Source organism: Podarcis bocagei (genome assembly GCF_964188305.1).
Source record: "Podarcis bocagei genome assembly, chromosome: 8".
Taxonomy (NCBI): Eukaryota; Metazoa; Chordata; class Lepidosauria; order Squamata; family Lacertidae; genus Podarcis; species Podarcis bocagei.
This window is the reverse complement of record NC_138133.1, coordinates 11082306-11095849: the sequence shown is the minus strand read 5'-3', so window position 1 is coordinate 11095849 and position 13544 is coordinate 11082306. Positions and strand designations below refer to the sequence as shown.

The window sequence follows — 13544 nt, the reverse complement described above, 5'->3', positions numbered from 1 at the left end:
GATAAACACAAACATTTAATGAAAGCTTAACTGGGTGCATCAAAAACCTTACCATTTCAACAACTTCGACCTCAGCATTAATTCGAAGATGGTACAAAAACATCTGGAGATCCTTTTTCATTTGAATACTATTGTCATCCATTTGAGCTACAGTAAAGATGCGCATTTTACATTTTCTCCAAACCTGTCAGTAGGAGAGAACATTTTTGTTTTACAAATGTGGAAGTGATTTCTCGTAACTTTATAGCTGGCAATGTACTGCTGCTGGTTCTTTACTGTGGTTTTCTGCTGTTAGCACTGCTAACAGTGTAGTACTGCATTCCTGCCTAATGCCCACCTCTCATAAGCTTTCCCCTACCAGAAGAAGTCCAATGTAGCTGGACAAGAGGAAAGTGAGGAAGAAGACAGTGACTTCATGCACATAATATCCAGCCTTTAGAACTTCTCTGTATGCAGATGACTTCAGATGTTGAATCATTAGGCTTACGGAAACACTTCTCAGTAAGAGAAAATCAGGCCTTCTGTTATACTCCAAAGGTTTATGGCACAAAGAGATCCTGCACTGACTATATCTCATGTCCGGGCTACTAGTCGTTTTGTTTATGCAGAACTATCTGGATCCTTTATAGGATTTCACATGCAAAAGTTCCTAGCCTCAAAGAGCTTACAATTAACACTTGTTCATTTAAAAGCAAAGTTTCCCAATGGAAAGAAAGGCTAGTACCTTGTGTTGTCGCAGCAGGAAAGGAAGCAACATCAACATGCCTCCGTCATGAACAATCCACCAAACATCTATGTTGCCCTCACTAAAACGCTCTTGATTCGTAGGGAACGAGTCTATATTTTTGGCAACTAGAAGGGCTTGCTGTGCAGCCGTTGTTTCTCGAACAGTGTCTGGAAAAAGAAACAGGACTGCTGAAAACCACTATTGGTATTTCTAAAAACTTTTATCCTAGTTAGGAACCCAAGAAGCTGCCTTATACCAAGTTTGAACACTGGTCTATTTAGCTCAGGAAGTATTGTCTACAATGACTGGAAGTAGCTTTCCAGCATTTGAAGCAGGAAGATCTCCTAACTCTACCTGGGGTTGATCCTGGAACAGTCTGCAAGCAAAGCAGAATCTGTACCACTGAAGTTTGGTTCTTGTCGTGTTGGACATATTAAAGGTTTAAAAAAAGTTTGAGCTGTATCTGTGCCACAGTGATGCGCAAAGTAATTAAATGTAGATAACCTGTACACTTTCACATTGGGACGTCACACTTTCACATTGACGTCCAACTCCTAAGAGACTGCGATCTACTCACAGAATAGGGAGGAAAGGGAGGAAAGTCTCCTTTTTAGGGGTACAGGGCAAAGTTTATAAGCTTTTTTTGGGGGGGTATAAAGGGGAAAACCAAAAGATCGCTAAGAAGACAGTCAGCCTCACAGTGAAAAAATCCATCTTCCGTTCTAGAGATCATGCAAGAATGGAGGGCGGGGGGCGGGTGCTCTTTCATCGTCACTAAGGAAAGGGAGCCAGCGACCGACCGCGATCTACCAAAACCTCCCAGGGATTTACCAATAGATTGTGATCAACCTGTTGGACATCCCTGGCATAGTACATTTTTTTAATAATTACTTGAGCCAGGGTTGACTGGCTTTTGTATTTTCAGAGGCCCATCCTTCACCCAAGGCACAAGATCATACAGGCATTAAATAGCACGAGGCACAAGAAGAAAACTCTGCAAGACTCCACAGCACAATGGCCATGGAGTCAAACAGAAATCATCCAATGCTATTCTCTGGAAGTGACCCCACAATTAGGAATGGAACACCATAAAACAGTGTGACAGCGCCACTCCAGGAGGACACTAAGGTCAATCTGTGAAATGCTCTTTTCAAAACCTCCATTTCAGGGCACTGTTTCATACTGGAAATTTTGAACATTCAGAGGTCAATCAGATGAATTTTTAGATGAAGTGTTACTATATTGCACGTTGCGAATATGATTTGTATAACTTGTACAGCCACACATACCAACAAAGTTTTTCCAAGAGAAAGGATTATCAGTATGTTTCCAGGACTGAGGCCATGCCATCAAGACAGTGTTATGCTTCATCCCTCCAAGGCCAGCAGATTGAATCAAATGGGAAATTCCATCTCTAACAGTGGATGATACCACAATCTGGCAAAATCCTTTGGTCCTCTCTGCTCCCATTAATGATCGAATATTCTGTAGGGATAAAAGATACATAAATACTTATAAACACTCATAACAGAGTAGTAAAGCATGAAGCATTTCCTAAAATACTGTGGACAGTTCTATTAGGGTTTTTGCATTGTTCAGCTGTAAACATACAGGAAAGGAAACTTAAGCAAGCAGGATTTCCGGCAATAAAATCAGGCTTCTCTCTTGAAATAAGGATTTCCTATTAAGTTATATTTCAGACATTTAAAACGTTATCCACCAAGAAAAGTCACACAATTCTAACCAATTACTATGACTATTAAACTACTCCCAGAAATACCAGTTTGATATTTAACTTTATTAAATAACAAGGTTGAATTAGAGGTAAAGTGTTAAATGAAACACTTAAAGGCCTAAAGTGAGAAAATGAATTACTGAACTAATTATCACCTTTGTTATCTGGAAATTAGATTTACTACTTAAAAGTAAGGTGCAAATCTATCCATTTTCATAAATAAGAGGAGATTGGGAATAATTAGATATGCAATCTTCTTCTGTGATGTGGACTACTAATTACATATAATATGACACTGTATTCAACTAACTCATTTGCCCTAATAAAAACTAGTGCAAGGATTCCAGAGAATACAACAAGAATTTACCCCTTTCTCCCCCAGGGATCCTCAAATCTGCTTTGGAGGGTTGGGGGGTTCGAACCCCCAGAACATATTTAGGGGGAGCATGGGGGAGTGCGGGAGAAGATTTCATTGCGCAAGGAAAATCTGTGCTGATGGAACCTTAACAAGCTTTTGCTTCTAAAGCTAGAAAATCTGTACAGGCCAGAGCTATTCCTCGTTTTAAAGCTATCCTTGGCATGATTTGCATTTATTCTTGAATAATTTTAGCAATATATGTTATATAGATAGGAACCCTGATGCTTCCCAGACAGACTCCCAAGAGAAGCTCACCTGGTACCTTCTTCATGGCTTTTTGGTTATGTTTTTGTTATCTTAAGACACTGGGCTTCTAAGGTGTGGCTGGCCTTACCTCCTCTGTGAGTTAAAAAGCTTTTCTATTATGCTGTCTTTTCTTTTGTTCTTGTATTTAATACTTCATTTCATTTTACTTTTTTTTGGCATTGCTCAGAGAACGTGTTGCTGCACAACCTGTATGTATACAGTGTTTATTCAAATTAAATAAAACTTTTATCTTTCCAGTAGCAAGGGACAATTGTAAAATTGTGTTCAGAATACAATAGAGTAACTGGTTTTTAAATAATCAAACTATTGTGATTAAAAATTCATCTCGGCAACCATTTACAAACCGCTGAGCCATCTCCTTTCGTTTCTGGAATTACTCCAGGCAGACCTCTGAGCTTTAATACCTTGTTAAATATTAAGAGGGTGCTACATTTAAGTAAATGCTGACTTGCACAGGCCAAGAATAAAGCGTTCTGCTTTAAGCACTAAGCCACAAATGATCTTATGTTCATTCTAATTGCACATTGCAGTGCGAAGTCCGATTTCAAGCTCTGTCACTGCACGGAAGGAACTATTTTGAGTCTTCCTGGATACAGTTTTGTTCAAAAACATAATGTTGACTTTTGGTGCTTAATACAAAAAAAAAAGTCAGTCTGCAATCACATAGGAGGTGCATTACAGTAGATGTAAAATAAAGCAAGCCTTTAATTTACACCGCACTTTGAATGAGAAAGCATGGGATACTCACACAAAAATTCTGCTTAAAGGTATTCTTGAAATAATTGGTAAACACAAAATTATATAAAATTATATAAGATCTGAGTCTTTTTCATCCAGTTCTTTATGCAGTTCCTCTTGTCACACTGAATACCCAATGGCACAAGGGCTGGAGGTGGGGCAAGAAGTCATGGAGTTACTTAGACCCAAAGTATGCCTAAAGTACCCAAAGGAGGAATGTCATGGAAGGAAAGCGGCCATAAAATCGTACATTCAAGAGCAACGAACCAATCAATATGAGAGGTGGGTCACTGAGTCACAGCAGTCCTCTGCATTGTACTATCCAACTTCAAAGCTGGCCTGCTTAAATGTCACAGTGCACCCCCAGCATGCAGAAGTTGTTCCCACTGGCTTACTGCTCTAGTTTCACAGGGAGCCTGCACAGCCTCAAACCAGGCAAAAGGAGAATACTTCTAAGTGTAGTGGGGAGCCCCACAGCCAATTGCGTCAGATGTCAGAAGGGCTGAACAAGTGACGCTCAGAATGTGGAGGTTGTGCTTGCAAGAGAACCACAAGAGAATGACGTGACAACACATACGCAGGAGCTAATGCTGTAAACTGTTGAGGAATCAGGAAGGACGGAAAGATAAGAAAGTTGTTAGGCCTCGTGATTAAACCAGTAGAAGCTAGTAGAAGGAAGTATTGCCATATAACTACCCATTTGCTTCCTCTTTGCTTGAAAAGTATATAAATACTGCTGTTTGAAATACTTGGTGTGTGTCACTCCCTCATTTGGGGCAGGGACACAATGTATTACAATGCTTTTAATAAAAATATCCTGCTTGACTGACAACTGGTACCCAGATTCTGTTGGCCGTTCCAGCCAGCCCAGGGTATCAGGCTTGTTTCCCAGACAGCATCTGCTCTTAAAGCTACTAATTAATAAGCAAATGTCTTCCCTGAACCCTACATCCCCATCCTAACCCAAGGAACTATAAGAAGGAATCAGAACTCCAGAGAAAGACAAAATGTGCTCAAAGTTCCTGTTGTAAGGATGTTTCCTTCTCAAAATCCCTCTCCGGGCTGGAGATGGGGAGAATTAATGGAACTACTGGTTTTGCTTGTGGAGTGGCACAAATGTGTTGCAATCTTCCTCCCCACCCCACTCTAGGCATTGTACAGACTACAGAGCATACACAGTTTGCTTAAGTTCTCAGTTTACATCTTCTTTTTCTTGCAGGCTTACGGGTGTGCACCAGTACAAGGTTATAGACTGAAACTACAGTGTAAAAAAGGATCTTGACACAATTGCATCAGGATTCATTTTTATGCTACCGTTTAATCAATGCACATATATGCCAGTGCATATTGGTAACCTGCAAAAAACAAAGATTAAAAACTGTAAAGGGTACCAAAAAGGCAATGTTACCAATTCTAATATTAATTTTAGAATTCCTCCAAGTTAAACCAGAAGCCAGCAGAACAGTACATTTGGCAGAGCAAACCTGCTCTTCCCTAATTTTCTCTTTTGCTTATTAAAGAAAGTCTGTCTTAGACTTACCCTCAAATATTCTATTAAAAAATAGATGGAACTGACAGCAATACAAAAGTCTGGCTACTCAATGCTTGTGTTAACATTAGATTCCCCATTAGTGTACAGCTCTTCCAAAGATAATCTTAGTTCAGGCTGAAGATCTCTATGTGAGCTTTTTAGAGCCAAGCTTACTTTTTGGAAGGACTTAACATTTCAAAAAATGAAACTAATGAAGAAAGAATTAGGACTGCCAAGCCATGTACTAATTACCCATTTCCTAGCGTCTTCATAAAATGAAGTGTAAAGCTCATTACAAAGCTTTGACTTCATAAATTGCTTTTCCTATTATTCTGTTAATTTTACAGATGAAATCTGCAGGATTTCTGACACTTTGGGACTATATTTTGTAGCTATGTATCTCAACAAATATATTTGATGGAACTCTGACCTCAAATCTGATTGCAATCCCACCTTTCCAAATAGCAAGGTGTTAATGACCTCAGTAATGTGGGGCTCTTGATTATCCAACACTAATCCAGGTTAACTGTACTGTGTTTCTCCAACTCTGTAAATCTTTTCGTATTCACCAAAGGAAACAGAAGACCAGTGCTGCTGATGTGAGGGTGTTGGTTTTATTAACTACCTTGTCTCCCCCTCAAAAAAATAATAATATCAGTTATAATAAGCGGCATTTACATGATTCTCTCACACAGCACGCCAACCAATGTAAGGTCATGGTCTTGCATGAACATTATATACAAATATTTATATAAATCACAGAGAATGTAATTCCAATCTATAGTAAATATCAAGTTGTCACTGATAGCATCTTTGTAAAAATCCTTTTGATACATCATTAATTACAATGGATGCCGAGGCCAGAACATTTTAAAATCCCTTGGCTTTGCTTAATAGTTTTAGTCCACATGTTTTTCCTCCCTCCTACTCTCCTCCATTCAGTTTTCAGCACTATGCCTGACTGAGTATTGCACCTTAGTCCGTATTAACTAACTAGCTTCAATCTCTAGCCCATGGTTTTTTTAAAAAGTTAAATCATTTTCACTGCAGCGTTTTCTAGATTTATATCACTAAAGAAATGACATAATATGATCATAAATAATCACATCTGTAGTAATTAGATCCAACAAATGTAAAATTATCTGCCATCATTTAAGTGCACCTAAAGATCCAAAATATTTTGACTACCCTTTCCAACATGCTTAAATAAAGCCAAAATTACAGAATACATTACAGCAGAAAAAATCAGTGCTTTCTAAACCCAAGCTATTCATATTTGCAAATTTTATTACTGCAGCTGTGTTTTAATACATACCTCCTCAGCCCTTTGAGCTTCTGTGAATTTATCCAAGTATATTCCTGGAAGGACAGATCCCACAATGGTCAGTCCCTTCCCAGCTTTCAACTGAGAGGTGAAGGAAAGCAGCCGTGGGTGTTTTACCACCTGCTCTGAATCCAAGTTCAGCAGAACCAAGACTTGTGGCCTAAAGTAATACAGTAAGTAAGTACGGTAAGTAAGTAAGTAAAATAGTAAGTAAGTAAGTAAGTAAGTAAGTAAGTAAGTAAGTAAAATAGCTGATAAAAAAGGGTAAAGCACCCCTGACAGTTAAGTCCAGTTGCAGATGACTCTGGGGTTAGTGAAATATATAATGCAGGATTATGACAACAATGTGTGTGTGCGCGCGCGCGTATGAGAGAGAGAGAGAAGAGAAAACCAGTTCCTGACATTCCATCACAGTCTAGTATGGTGATAACCAAACGTTGATTGACTGCAGCTTTCATAATCCTGGGCCAATGGCTATGCTGACTGAGGCTGATGGGAATTGTGAGTCCAACAATAAATGGAAGTCTACCCCTGCTCTTGAGGGTCCAAGAATACAGGATGGAACTACTTAGACAGCAGCAAGTTTTAATCTCAACAACTAAGGACACCAGGATCAGACTTAGCTCATGTCTGTTTAGAACAGGGGTGCCCAAACCTTTTTCAAAGAGGGTCGGATTTGATGAAGTGAACATGCGTGAGGGCCAACCAAAGTTGTTGAGTTTTTTTTACAATTTTACCCCAAAGTGGTTGAGGCTTTTTTTGGGGGGGGGGATTGAAGTTGCTGAGCTTTTTTTAGGATTTTACCCCCAGGAATTATACTGTCACGGGGGCCGGATTCAATCGACCAACGGGCCAAATTAGGCCCCCGAGACGGACTTTGGACATGTCTGGCTTAGAAGCAAGTTTAAAAACTGAGTTTAATGGAGCTTACTTCCAATTGTTAGGAATAGGATTGCAACTTTAATGGATCTGGATTTATTAAATAGAGTGCATTTAATTTTACCTCCAGTTTTTAGTATGAGGAGGACCCTGTTCAACCCGAAGCAAAGCATAACGAGCAGCATTCAACGACAAACCCCGGATTCCGTCTCCCCACTCTTTTTCAGCTCTTAAAAGAAGAAATAAAAAGGAGAGTCAAAAAAATTGTGTGTTTATGATAATACCTCTATTGCTTCGCTAAACATAAGACAATACACAAAAATATATTGGGTCTAGACTGACACAACTTTGCAATTACAGTTTATTTTAAACAACTATTCTACCCAACTGTAAATCCATGAAAGAATATACTTGAACCACTGCTTTCATGTAGAAGTGTTTGAAACACAGTAAAGGTGAATTCATTTAAATGAAAGCGTATGAGTAAGAGAACTTTTACAAAACACCGGAAATTTAATTTATTTTGGTGGGTTTGGAGTTAGATTACATTGGATGAAAGTAATAAATGAGAAAAATGAATTTTCTATTACTTTGCAGCCAATTTATATCCTCTTTAAGTCCTGGTCTATGTTTTAGTCTTTAGTAGATGATGAAGCAACTGGAATGGATGAACTGGGCTTCCGGATACAAGTGACAAAGACTTACATGACATAATCTGCCAGGAACTTTCATGCCTCACTGAAACAAATGGGGAGTTGCACAAGCACAGAGCATCATGTTCATGTCAAAAAGCTTGACCAGGACACGTTATTGATGTATTGCATCCTGAATCATCCCAATTTGATCCCACTCTAATAACTGTTCCTAGAGGGAGCACCTCTGCATATTCATATTAACTGGTTCCTTTTTCCACTGGTGCCCAGTTTGTGGAATAATTTCCTAGGCGAGCCACGTGCCATGCCAGCATGAGCCCTCCTATACATAATTCGTATATTTTTAAATACGAGTCCAGGTGATGGGGTAGGGCTGGTGAACCCAATGATATATTTATTTATATTTACACAAAATTAAACAGGGTAAAGTAGCATCAACTTCAGTAGCTGGGTCATGTAACTACATATGCTGTCTCCCTATTCTCCTTACTGTAAAATCACAGGAGGACTTTGAAAAGCACACAAGAAATCTGAACATCACTGATTCGTGTATTTCTCAAAGAACAAACTCACATAACAGGGTAGCAGTTAAATGGCATTTATGTAAGGTTATGTAAACAATATCTTTAACTAAACCTCCATGTTTCTAGCCCAGAAAATTGCTGAAAACCCCAACAAGATATGGAAAACACACATACTTTTCCTATAGAAGTTGATGGGAGGTATTCGTTTTTCTGGGTGAGATTTAGTAGAAGTTGTGCAGATATGCAAGGAAGTGCTGGAAGAATGTATCTTTTTAATTTATTGTTTGAGCAACTACACTGAAGGTCAGACAAATGTGTATTCTTACCCTCTATATTCTATGTATTTGTAAATGCATCCTGCTATTAGCATGGCTACCAAAGCATAGTACCAAGAGCAAATGAACATCAAGGCAAGGCACAAACTCATCCCCAAGAATGAGAGAGTCCTAAAAGAAACACATAACACAAGTTGTTAACATTCATGCTGTACAAGTAGATATCTATATATACACAAATACACACACAAACATACGAGTCACCCCAGACGGGGGGGGGGGGGAGAAGAAACAGAAACAGCCAGGTGGGTGGCATATTCCTGCTTTTCCCATTTTCTTGCCCCAATCTCCCTGTACTAAATGAATTATGAAATGTACAATACAACCCACTAGTGTTTCAACAATGTCATATTTCACAGCTTAATTGTAGCCGCCGCATAATAGTCACACTCTATTTTTTCACTCCAAAAATTCACTGTGTAATTGTTGTGTTGTAATTTCTGAGGCTCTGTTAGGCCTCAGGCCCCTTCCTTTCCTTCTCCAGCTGCCACCACCCTTGGTCCCCTCGTACCTCGCTATCTCAGCCATGAGCTCCTAGGCCGCCTGGGCTTGGCTGACTCATAGCAAATGGTCAAGAACAGCCACAGGCTTGCCCTGTGACATGCAAACCACGAAGGAGAAGCAGTGGGTGAACAAAAACCTTCACGGTCTGTCTGCGCCCCCTTTCCTGCCCCCCAGCAGAACCTTCAGGCACCTCCAAGGAAGGAGGAGGGTCTCCAGAAAATGCCATTAAAAATGTGACAATTATGCTATGACAAGAGCTCAATAAATAAATCCAGTTTCTCATTTGCTTCGCTCTGAACATGAATAACTGGCAAAATGTGTGGGGGAAACCCTTTCTAATTTTCTTTACATTCTAATTTGTCCCATGAAATCTATTACTCATGCCTATACTCTGTTTAACAGCAGCTATCTTTGTGTTCTTGTTTGCATTTATCTACCCTCCTGTTCTTCTATAGACTAATAGGAAACAACTGAATAACCAACACAGAAATCCATTTTTCTTTCCATTGTTTCTTATAGGTATTTTGTGTTCTCTTACAGCTTTCTTGCATGCACACACACATACACACGCAACTCAATACAATGTCTACTAAACCGAAAAAGACCATAGCACTATAAAACAAATGCTTGTTTTTCTCCTTCAAAAAATAAATTTGTAAAGAACATGCCGTACCAGTGATAATACTTGAAACGAGGTCTCCAATTTGGTGTACGGAGCAGAGTTTGAACTGCACATGCCAAGTTCACAAACAGATAGCACATAAGGAAAAACCTACAAAAGAAAAATATATTTACAATTGACATGAGTATCACCACCCACTCTAATCTTGGGGACAGAGATAGCTGGAACAGAGATAGTTAGGTTAAAGGAAAAGGAGGAAGAAAAGTGACACAGACAAAGTGATAAAGTTCACTTCTCCTAAGGATACAACGGGCTAGCCTCATAGCCTGTAATCAAGGACTGAGGCAGATGACCCACATAACTGCCTGTGTTGAATTACAGTCGTACCTCGGGTTACAGACGCTTCATCTTGCACGTTTTTGGGTTGTGCACCGCGCCGAACCTGAAGTACCGGAACGGGTTACTACTGGGTTTCGGCAATCGCGCTTTGCGCATGTGCAGACGCAGTGCTACGGGTTGCGAACGTGCCTCCCGCACGGATCATGTTCACAACCTGAGCATCCACTGTATTTCAAAAGCGCAGCGTTGTCCTAAACATACCACAACAACTGGGCTTGGAGGGGTGAAGGAAGTTGTAGCCCTACAACAAATTCCATCTACATCTTGGACCAGGGATGGACAAGCTTTTCTGGGTCGGGGGCATTGCTTTTGGGAAGTGGTTGGAGGCCAGATATAGCAGTGGGCAGGCAAAAGTGGACAGATAACCTCTCTCTCTCTCCTCTCACCTCTTCTCTTCTTTCCTTCCCCTCCATCCATCATCATCATTCTCTCTCTCTCTCTCTCTCTCTCTCTCTCTCTCACACACACACACACACACACACACACACACACACACTCTTTATATACGGCAAGGATAGGAGTTTTTCTTTTTTTGCTTATAGGCCAGAGTCTCGTCTCTCCATTCTTGGAGGGGTAAATTTGACAGGTGGGCAAGGACTTCAAAGCACCGTACATGGCTGTTTGCAAAAGGGCTTTCCAACATTCAGTGGGGAGCAGGGAGCCTACAGATGCTACAAGGGTTGCCTGCATGTGTCCTATAGTAATATAATACACTTTGGTCAGGGAAGAATAGCCCATTACACTTGTCATCAGGCTACTGCTAAAAATGGCCTCACTGTGCCATGCAACATAACATGAAATATCACTTACTCCAGCCTAGTATTTAGCAAGTCATTTGGCAACAATGAATTGATGGAATTTCATGAAGAGAAGCAAGAAAGCTCCCTTCCCCTGCTCCTTTGCCACCCAACCTTATCTGCTAACCATGGAAGACGAAAAGGTCCTTCCTCTGCTTGATGAAAGGCTTTTGGGTTTTTTTATAACTTGCCTGCTAAAAGGCAAAAACTCACTTGAAGAAATGGTACTATGCCATCTCTTGCAATTGCCTGTAACAGCCGGGGAGCACCAGTGAGTCGTCTATGTTTCCATGCAGGCTGCAGTGGCTTCCCTTTTCTCTCTTTTGATGCAGCTACAACCTTCTTCACTTTCTCTTTCCTCTCCCACTGCCTGTTGCAAAATTCTTCTACTTGGCTTCTTATCAAAACTTTTTCCGTTAACTTGTAATCTTTAATTCCCTTGATCTTTTCAAATTACTGTTTTCCGAATGGTTGCATGCTATGTTAACTTCCGTTAAATTCTAAATGCCTTCACTGTTGCACCTTCTTATCAGTTCTTTTCCCTATCTATGTCCCTTTGTTCTCACTTCACCCCTATAGTGCCCTCAAACTCTGTAGCTACAAGATTGCATGCTCTCTTTCCTGACTACCCATTCTACCTTGCAAGTCTCTTACAAGTCACTCAAACTCTCTGCATCAAAATTCGTGTAAGCATCATAAATTAAACAGTAACTGTAATATTACTACTACTACTACTACTTATTATTTCAAAATAAATTACAAAAATATAGGTAAAACCTATATACACATGCTTACATGGAAAGGATTGGAGCTACACTGTCCAGGGAAGCTATGAGAATGCCTATCTCACAAATCAACGCAGTGAGAAGCAAAGCCCATGTTGGTTCTCCATTTGCTTTTCCATGACCAAATACCTTTTAAAAAACAAAAAAGGAGAAAAAATAAACACACAAAGGATTAATGCTTTAATGTATCTGAAATACATACGTTTCAAAAATGCATGGCATGAACTTAATGTAAGTGAATATTACAGGGCTCCATGTAAAGAGTCAAACTATTATTTGTTACACACAAACCTCAAGCACCATAAATCAAATGGAGTTTACTGTTTTTCCCTCAGTTGCATATGTTAGCAGACCACAGTCACAATCCGCACCATACAATTAAAGCATAATGATCCCCCGAAAAAAATTATAGGAACTGTAGTTCACCCCTCACACAGCTACAATTCACAGCACACTTAACAAACCACAGCTGTGGGTGTGACACATCTTAGAAATATTACATCAACTCCCACCTATCACAACAGCAAGGGAAGTGATATATAAATCACTAAAACTGAGAGGCTGGGATTGGGCTACCCAACAGGTTTGGGGGGTTTTTTAAATCAAAATTGTAAAAGCACTGAAAATTTTGAAGGCAAAAACTCACTTGAAGAAATGGTACTATGCCATCTCTTGCAATTGCCTGCAGCAGCCGGGGAGCACCAGTGAGGCTCTGGAGACCAGCACCACATGTGGAAAAGAATGAGCCAATCACAATGACCCACGGAGAGGGCCATGCCAACGTACCAATCACCAGGTTTCCATTAACTGCTTGTCCAAATCTTGCGGAGAAAGATCATATGCAACATTAAACAAGGAAGAAAAGTTAAGTACCGTAACTTATACAAATATCAGTCTGCTTCTCTCCCCCCCCCCCCACCAAAAACAAAAACCAAAAAAAGATTTAGGGCTATGTTATTTGTAGAAAGACATGCACTGGCAACATGGACACGCATGCAGAATGAATAAAAGTGCAACTTAAAGCAGGCAGCAGATATCCATTTCAGATTATCTTGAATTATCTATACCAGCTTCTGCAGTATACACTTCCCAATCTCACATTTTCATCCACTTAAACTGGTATGGACAGGAAGCCTTTGAAATTATGTAGCAAAACCCTCCCACTGTTACGTACTTGTCTCTCAAGACGACTCCTTCTATACAGGCTCCAAAAAGTACTATGCAGGACAAATCTGCAATTAAGACTCAAGGAACTTAAAAGGAACATAAATTGGAAAAGTGGGGAGGGGACAGGAGGTCCACAAGA

At 40.0% G+C, this 13544-nt stretch overlaps 2 protein-coding genes across 5 annotated transcripts in view; both read right to left on the bottom strand.

Annotated features, from left to right (window-relative positions):
• SLC12A7 (solute carrier family 12 member 7) overlaps window positions 1-13544 on the bottom strand; it is a 95802-nt gene that overhangs the window by 15492 nt on the left and 66766 nt on the right. For all 4 annotated transcript variants that reach the window (XM_081206189.1, XM_081206191.1, XM_081206190.1 and 1 more), the window contains exons 11-20: window positions 13413-13470; window positions 12885-13059; window positions 12249-12367; window positions 10309-10407; window positions 9123-9242; window positions 7744-7848; window positions 6732-6900; window positions 2017-2212; window positions 725-894; window positions 53-184 (exon numbers count right to left, since the gene is read on the bottom strand). In XM_081206189.1, the coding sequence (XP_081062315.1) occupies window positions 53-184; window positions 725-894; window positions 2017-2212; window positions 6732-6900; window positions 7744-7848; window positions 9123-9242; window positions 10309-10407; window positions 12249-12367; window positions 12885-13059; window positions 13413-13470 (1343 nt within the window). The remainder of the gene's footprint in view (window positions 1-52; window positions 185-724; window positions 895-2016; window positions 2213-6731; window positions 6901-7743; window positions 7849-9122; window positions 9243-10308; window positions 10408-12248; window positions 12368-12884; window positions 13060-13412; window positions 13471-13544) is intronic.
• The window catches only part of ABITRAM (actin binding transcription modulator), a 183849-nt gene that overhangs the window by 165680 nt on the left and 4625 nt on the right, over window positions 1-13544 (bottom strand). The window lies entirely within an intron of this gene.